General features: G+C 38.5%; 1 protein-coding gene across 4 annotated transcripts in view; it reads left to right on the forward strand.

Annotated features, from left to right (window-relative positions):
• Nucleotides 1–5,506: 5,506 nt before the first annotated feature.
• The window catches only part of LOC105516143 (protein NipSnap homolog 3A), a 52,047-nt gene continuing 48,452 nt past the window's right edge, over nucleotides 5,507–9,101 (forward strand). For 3 of the 4 annotated variants that reach the window (XM_011948228.1, XM_011948229.1, XM_011948231.1), the window contains exons 1-2: nucleotides 5,507–5,790; nucleotides 8,886–9,096. In XM_011948228.1, coding sequence (XP_011803618.1) covers nucleotides 5,731–5,790; nucleotides 8,886–9,096 — 271 coding nt within the window. In that variant the 5' untranslated portion in view covers nucleotides 5,507–5,730. The remainder of the gene's footprint in view (nucleotides 5,791–8,885; nucleotides 9,097–9,101) is intronic. The other variant, XM_011948230.1, reaches the window with a different exon arrangement.

A 9,101-nucleotide genomic window follows, 5' to 3' on the forward strand; every position in this document is an offset into this window, starting at 1 on the left:
GTGTTAGCCAGGACGGTCTCGATCTCCTGACCTCATGATCGGCCTGTCTTGGTCTCCCAAAGTGCTGGGATTACAGGCGTGAGCCACTGCGCCTGGCAGGAAATGTATTTTTTTTAATACTCAGTCTCTTTATATGAGAAGAAAATAATTTTGGATATGAAGGTGACTTCTAATAGCACTATTAAGTTATCATGAAAAGACAACTTAGAATGTTTCTCAGAGGGACTATTAATCTGAGAAGTTCGAGTTTCCCACAGACTATTTCTGTAACCTTCAAAAGAGATAGTGAGGCATTTGAACTTACATCAGAAAGAATGTGTGGGAAAACCTTAGGCAGTATCCTGAAACACCTAACAAGGGAGCAAAAGAGGCAATAGGCCCCTTTTGGTTGGACACAGCCTACTTGCCCCTTGCATTAAAGTTCTAGCTCTCAATACAACATTGAGAATAAATAAAATACAACCAACTTAAAAATGCTATAAAAACAATCAATGAGGGTCAAGTAAATCTAACTCAGATTAGAAAGTTAATCAATTACCCAGCTAGCAGGTACCTGGGACAACTTGTGGAGGTAAAGAAAACACTGGAGAGCATTGAATAATGAGTGTTCATTTGGAAGAGGAACTTAATGAAAAAAATATGTACAAATAACGTGTATAAGTGCTTAAAGCTAGAAGATGTCTCAACTTAAACACCTAGAAAAAAAAAGCCATATTTAATAAGAAAAATCTGAAACAAATATTAAAAGGTTCAGGAATACTTGTCTAATAAAATTTCTCACCAACTCCAGTTGTGAGGCACAGGGATTATTCAAAGAAAAGATCTCCAAAGCCTATTTTAAGAAATAATTGTATTCACTGATGTCAGGTTTTAAAATGTCATTGGCACTAAAATTCATTTTCCAATGGAAAACGTAAAGAAAGTCAATTTTTATATCTAGAAAGAGGTAATAGATATATAAACAAGTTTATATGTTTTAGAAATAAAAATACTTTATAAATAGAAAAAATTTAAATAAATTTCTAGTATATTTAAATATTTAGCTATTCACAAGTCTTTACTGCTATTTACTCTTAGAACTCTAGTTGAAAAGAGACTAATACAGAAATATCAAGACATGCTGACCACCTCAGAAAGAAGGAAGCAGTGGTGGTTTTTTCTTTTTTCTTCATTAAGGCATTTAATTCAATGTTCAACATACAACAGGTGCTTAACAAATATTTGGTGATATTTTAGGTCTCTTTTTAAAGAAAACTGAAAAACATTGATTTGTATTTTTATTACTTTTTATTATTATTAACCCACTTTATTATTAGTAGTAACCTGCCTTTACAGAAGTTTTTCTTCTATACACAATCCAGTATCACACACAAAAAAACTAAGTTTTTATAACTCTATAAATACCTATAACTTACATTACAGGAACTCAAAAGTAACAGAAATAGACATATGCACACAGTTGACTCCTAATGAAGGAAAAGTGAGTCTATGCCACCATCTAGTGGCTGCAGAATAATAAAGCACCAAAAGAAAGTATACCCAGGGACGTAGTACCAGAATATAAGCATCTAGAGTTTACATGTAGAGCTACTGCCCTACTATTCAGTTGGGCCACCATTGACACTACCTGGCCTATTCGGTTGGGCCACCATTGGCACTACTTGGCCTATTCGGTTGGACCAGAATTGGGTCTACCTGCTTGCTTCTGCATAAGTCTGACCTTTGAAAAAAACCAGGACCACCACCAAGTAGATTGTTTCCTTTGCTCACCTCATACAATTTCCACCACCTTTCAATGGATACCTATTTGTTATGAAAGGTAAAAAAAAAAAAAAAGAAAAAAAAAATGGATCTTCACACTCATCAGACCAGATGGGCAATAATAAAAAATTGGTCAGGAAAACTTCATACACTGCTATCAAATAGTCTAGCACTATTTAGTAAAGATGAATATGTACATCACTGATTACCCAGCAATTCCACTCCTGGGTATGTAATCCAGAGAAGTGATTTGTAATCTCCAGTATACAGATCCTGAGTGAATCTATGAATAGAATTCAGAGGGTCTGATAAGTTGGATGGATAACAGTTCTGTCTTTATTGGCACCAACTTCTAACTAAAATTAACCATTTCCTTTGTTTATGAAGGTAGGCAACAAACTACAATATTAGCAGGACCTATGACTTTGTAACCAATAAATATCATAGATAACGTCAAATTCCATTTATAGTTGTTGCAAATACACAAAAATTTCTTCCACACTTATCACTACTTCAAAATTACATCTTTTACCCCCACCATTAGATACTGTTATTTAGTGCCCTAATAAAGAAACATGTCTATTTCTTTTTTAAAAGTTTTCTTTTATATTTCATTATTCTAGTTCAATTTTTCATATTTGTTTTTTGTATTTTGATTATTCTAGTTCAATTTTTTTTCACTGTATTTGTTTTCTTTGCAACCCTATGTATTTGTTACACATTTAAAAACATTTGGGGTCCATAGGCTCACAAGATTTTGAAAGGACTTTAAGACACAAAAAAAGGTTAGTAATACCTGCCCTAGAGAAATTCTTCTGGCAGAACCAGGAGACATCTACGAATAAATTCAAACAGCTTTGTTTATAATAATCAGATGGACAAAACAACAAGGTGTTTTCATGTAATAGAATAGCATATAAAATGGATGTGAATTATTACAACTGCATTAATGTGGGTGATTTGCAAAATCCTAAAGTTACAACTAACAATTATGTAACAAAATAATAAAACTAGTTAATAAACAACCTAAAACAGGCAAACCAAAGCAATATACTCTTTAGAGTTATACACAAATGTAGTTGAATTATTTCAGAAAAAATCAACGTAATAACACAAAATTTGGGATCATGGTTACTTGAGGGAATTGGAGGAGAGGGTGATAAGAAGAATGTGGTCAGGAATTAACATATTGAGCTTCTGAGTTGCTGGCAATACCCTTTTTCTTAAGCCTTGTGGAAAGAGCACAGATATTCACGTTATTCTTCTTCTTTAAAGTGTACAGATATCTCATGTACACTTTCGCTCCTATGATGTTTGATGTTACCTTCTTACGTCATCTCTGTCTATCCAATCCAAAATAACTACCCAGTTACTCTATATCATATGAGCCTATTTTAATAATCTAGTTTTTTTGGTATGATTTTTCTAGCTTTGAATTATGTATCCTTTGGACTATTTGTCAGAATGTCAGGATATGCAACAATAATTTTCAAAATATTTATCCTATACATTTTCCAGGCAGTTTAGGGCTATGTTTTTTAAAATAGCCACAAAACATTACATTTTATTCTGTCTAAAAGCTACTTTCCACTACAAATCTAAAATTACCTTAATAATCACATATCTTTTAATAATAAATGGTAAACTGAACTAGTTTTACAATTGAGCTTCAAAGTCTGTGCCACTTTGTAGCAATGAACCTGAGAAAATTCTCTCTTTGGACTTCACCTTTCTCAATTACAAAACAGAGATAAAGCTTAACTCATAGTATTTTTACGATATTTAAAACCTGTGAGAAAGCAAATAGGAGAATATTTTAGCTACTTAGTAGCACTTGACAGTGTTTAGCCATCTCTAAATTGTAGCCATGAATTTTGCCGAAATCTGTATTTTCCTCTTGGAAGTTCCCTGTATCTTTCTGCTGGATGGATGCAGTTTATGATGAGACTAGGGAATGGCAAAGCCACAGGGTAGAAGCCTGGCTCCCTAATTTACTGTGTATAGAAGAGCTACCTGCCAACTAGAAAAACTTTGTATTCTTATAAAAAAATAAAACCCTATAGTGTTTGAGTAATAAATACACTTTTTTGTGTGTTGATTTGCAAGAGCTATTTAGCCTACCCTAATTAACATACAGTTAAAAGATACTATCAAATGCTGAGTATTCTGACCTTCTTCCCTCCCCAGCCTCAGGAAACTGGCAGCAAGGCTTTTCCCACACAGATAGGATACTGGAAGTTTCCCGTCCCTAACACCGACTACACAGATAAATAACTGGCAGGTAACAGTTTGGGGGAGGGGATACAGCCTTCAGTGAAATACCCAGGTCAGATCACCTCACAGTGAAGCCCACTATTTGAAGAGATTCACCTGTGCTTACAGTGCTTTTAACATTTTTTTTCTCACCCCAAAACATACTTTTAATGTAAACATCAATAGATGCAGGAAGGAAAGTGTATATTCAGGGAGTGGTATGAAGAAATCTAAATCCTAAATATTCAAGTCAATAGCTAGAATCCTAAGATTCCACTAGCACTTTTATTCTTCGTATCTTACTGTATTTTTCTTTATATTATTTGACAAGCCCTGATATATTTACTCTTCATTTGTTTATCTGTTTCCTCCAACCTGGATGTTCCAAGAGGACGGGACTTTGAATTTTGCTCAATTCTGTACCCATTTCTGAAAAAGTGCCTGGAACATGGAAGGAATTTAGTAAATATCTGTTGAATAAATAAATGGATTGGCAATTACAGGGTTAAAAAAAGGTCTAATAAAATAATTTACTCCTACAGATCTGATACAAATAATTTCTTTAGTCTTGCATGGTTACAAATGGCTGTCTCTCTTCTAGAAAAACTGAGGCAACCCTTCCGAAATAACTAATTTTAAAAAGCCTCCCTTCCTATGAACAGACAATTCCAAAGCTCTTCCACAAGGCACAACCAATACAATCACAGGTCATGGGCCTGTAATACCTACCTAGTCCTCATGATGTAAGCAATATTACATTAATGTGTACAATAATGTAATTATTAGCAAGAATAATGTAAACATTAATATAGATTACTGTAAATTAATAATGTAATTAATTACTGTAAATTAATTAACGTAAGCACTATTACATGCAGGATGACAAGTGAATTTGGGGGCAGTGGCATCTATGAGACAGACATAAATCCTCATCTGTCACAGAAGGACGTTAACACATACTATCCATAACTGAAAATGCAAGAAACAGCAGAAAATACTTCTTACTTAAAAATACGGAAACAAGCATTAAATGAAACAGCTTAAAATGTTGAAAGGTGGTTACTCTGGGAACTAATACTCCCAGACTAGGAGGACTAGACTAGGGTATGTTTAACTTTGACTTTTCTGTGATCAGGCTCGGGCCTGCCATTTCTCTGAGTTCGTGGAAACTTTAATCTAAATCTTTATTAGCAGCCTTATAAGATGGAGAACACATTTATTGCAGAGAGGTCAGGCTCAAATAACACGTCTATCACAACATCTAAAACTTAAGAAAAAACCTCCACGAGTTTAAATACATAGCACTGCACATGCACGCACTCAACACCTCTCCTTCCTTCTCCACGGACAACACACCCCCAGCCCCCGCACATTTACCAATCTACACAACTGAGCATTGGAGCGAATGAGGTGAGGGCCCAGAAAGTTGGAGCAGGAACGATCCGAGCCTTCAGTTAATTCTAACGTCACCTCTAACATTTGGGGCAAGAACGTTTCAGGAAACCAAGGGGGACCAACGCCCAGCGCAGGAGACAAAGGCAACAAGCTACTGGACCCGCCGCGCCTCCCGCGCCGGGGTGGAGCTGACCCCGCAGAGCCCCGCCCCAGCCTGCGTCTGCCAATGGTCCAGGAGCCGCTCCTTTCCACTCGGGAAACCTTCAGAGGTGTCTCAGAAAGGACACGACTGGCTGCTTTTCTCAGCGCCGAAGCCGCGCCATGCTCGTCCTCAGAAGCGCCCTGACTCGGGCGCTGGCCTCGCGGACGCTGGCGCCTCAGGTACTAGCCGCGGGGACGCCCAATCCTTCACCCGAGGGGAGGTAGGGGTTGTTCCGGGATGGTGCGAGTCATGCGCATGCGCTCTCCGCCACACGCGCCCAGACTTGGGATTCCGCGCCGCCGCCGACGCTCTAGCGCGAGCCAGGGAACCCGGAGACAGTGGTCCCCGGGACGCACGTGAGGAGGAGGCCGCTGCTAGGGGCATACCCCTAGCCGCGGTCGTCTCGCTGGCAGTCGCAGTAAGAGGGCTTTTCTAGCCTGGCTGCCACACCCACCGGGACACTCCCATGGCGCCGCTGCTGCGTTTTTGCCGCCCAGCTACGTCACGACTGCGGCCCAGGGAGCGCTCCCACGTTGTCACCTGGCGCTGTCGAGCCGCCGGTGGAGTTGTGGCTTTCCAAGCCTCCGCCCTCTCTAGACATCAGCTTGAAGGAGGGGAGGGAATTGCCAACCAGCCGCTCGCAACGGAACCGGCCGCCCCCTTTTAAATGAAACACAATTTACGAGCATTTCGCGGAGACCCTTGAAAAGGAGGCCCAGGGTCCCGGTGGGGCTGGACCCTGCCCGCCACCCTCTCTTCCTGCGGTCGCTCCCCCAGCCAGGCTGGGACAGGAGCCTCCTAGCAAACAGGACGATGACAGACTCTTTTAACCTTAGATGAGAAATGGACAAAATGGAGCTTGTGATTCTGCCCTAACTTTCGGGAGTGGCCTATTCTGTGGCTCCAACCTAGAAATTTCTTTTCCTTTTCATGTGTAGGACTTCACTCCTTTATGAAGGGGCAGGATAGGAAGGGGATTAACCTATCCTAGAGACAGACTGAGGAACACTAAAGAAGAGCAGCTAATGTCCACTCACCCCGGATTAATAATGCAGTCTTTACCCTAATGATTCTCCAGTGGCGCAGGGCCAGGAATTACGTCCTTATGGCATGATTCTAAACTTTTGAGTTTTTAAAAATGTCCATCAGTTGTTCTCTTGTAAGTGAAGTGGAGGTCGTTGCTGGTGGGAATGATCCCTAACTTGGAGATAAGGGAGAATGGACGACTCATGATTTCTGCCCTAGTAGTTAAAAGTCATCCCTGCAGCAAAATTCTCAACTCCCATCCAGGTCCCCCACCATACCCTGCTCCCCCTGCGGTCTTCCTTCTCTGGCACCACCTGTCCACACCTCTCTCTCTCTCACTGTGGGTTCCCTACTATATATTAATACTGCCAAAAATTGTAAAAATGTGTACCTTTGATCAACTATGTTATCCTCCAAATACAAATTCCTCAAATCAACCTGAAATTCAGTTGTCACAAATGCCCCATTGGCCTATCTCCTGATATATTTTATTATAATAATTTTGAAATTATGGATACTAAGCACTTGTTTCTCTACCAACATTGTTACTAGAGTTTGGTTTAAAAGCACAAAAAGAGTGTCCATGAAAGTCAGGGGCAGCTGCAGTTGTTTTTGTTGGTAGGCTTAGTCATTTAAGCAATAAGAATATAACTTATGTCTGAGTTATATTCTTATTGCTCAAATGAACAGAATTAACTCTAGATAATTATCATGAAGCCTTATCATACACACTTACATAATTTTGAATTTTGTAAACAAATATATCGGAGCAAAAGCCTACTGCTTTCAAACAGACATACTGGCTAGATAAGCCCTAATTTGTCCATAGCTTTGTAGGTATCAAAACTGTCTTAATAGATTATTCTGGTGTAATCAACTTCAGGAAATGGCACATGCTAATCAAACTTACACAAGATGGATTTATAAGAATATCACGAGTGCCTGTGTGTATACCATGCGTGTATATATATATGTGGGGGTGTGTGTGTATACATATTACACATAGATACCTACATAGAGGATAACCTTTGGTGAGGTATTTCTTACAGAAAGTTCAACCAGAAAACAAATTAGAAATTTACAGTGAGTGTATGACTATTACAAAAGGAATTAATGGTTCTTAAGTGATATTTTCATCAATGTGGTATAAGTGGATTCATTAAATGTTCACATTGCATCGTAATTAGAAACTAATAATCAGAAAATTTTGACTCCGAATTTTTTTTTCTCAGCATTCATGTTCTACCACTATATTACAATACAATTGGATTGGTCAGAGCTTTTTGTTGCATTAGTTACATTCCAGTCCTATTTTTGATCAGTGGTTTACTTCATTGCATTTTGGAAATACTTTGACCTGAATTGTAATTTCCATTTTTTTCAAGAACCTAAAGGAGTTTTCTGCTAGTAAACATTTTTTTCATTATGCCTGCAAAAAGTTACTTGCGTAGTTAATAAAGTTCTTTGATGTGCATAACTGTAACACATATGCACTTGACTAAAGATGCAATATTGGCTAACAGGAAAACTTTTGTAAATCTGTTAGAATCCTAATTGTAGTTCTTGGATAAAGAAGTACCATTAAGATCTCAGCGCCTTCTTATGAGCAATTTCTGAAAAAGTGGCTAAAGTTGACAGTTAACCCCCACTAGGAAACAGTAACATACACTCAGCATATTTAAGAGTAGTTGTCTTTATTGACGCCTCTATGTAAACAAACATATATGGGAGGCAGGAGAATAGGGCCTCGAGGCAGGGAATCTAAGGACTTCCTAGAACTAAAACACTTCAGCTATGACAAGAAATATCATCTTCATTTACATAGGCTGTACACAGAGTAAATGACTTTGTAACTTTACGTCATCCTCTTCATTTATATATGGCTTACACCAAGTAACCAATGGGACATCTCTAGAGGGTACTGAAACCCCAGAAAATTCTGTAACCAGGGCTCCTGAGCCACTTGCTCAGGCCCACTCCTACCCTGTGGAGTGTGCTTTCATTTTCAGTAAATCTCTGCTTTTGTTACTGAATTCTTTCCTTGCTTTGTGCGTTTTGTCCAGTTCTTTGTTCAAACACCAAGAACCTGGACACCCTCCATCAGTAACATACTGAGAATTGACAACAGAAGTACAAACTTGAGTAATGAGTCTATGAATGTCCCTTGTACCAGATTCAAATTTAGTTTTAACACAGTATAATGAATCCTTTCTTCTCAAGGTATTTACATTTGTCTTATCTTCTTCAGGTGTGCTCATCTTTTGCTACAGGACCCAGACAATACGATGGAACATTCTATGAATTTCGTACTTATTACCTTAAACCCTCAAAGATGAATGAGTTCCTCGAAAATTTTAAGAAAAACACTCATCTTCGGACAGCTCACTCTGAATTGGTTGGATTCTGGAGCGTAGAATTTGGAGGCAGAATGAATAAAGTGTTTCATATTTGGAAGTATGGTAAA

The sequence above is a fragment of the Colobus angolensis genome, unplaced genomic scaffold, assembly GCF_000951035.1.
Source record: "Colobus angolensis palliatus isolate OR3802 unplaced genomic scaffold, Cang.pa_1.0 Scaffold276, whole genome shotgun sequence".
NCBI classification, from domain to species: Eukaryota; Metazoa; Chordata; class Mammalia; order Primates; family Cercopithecidae; genus Colobus; species Colobus angolensis.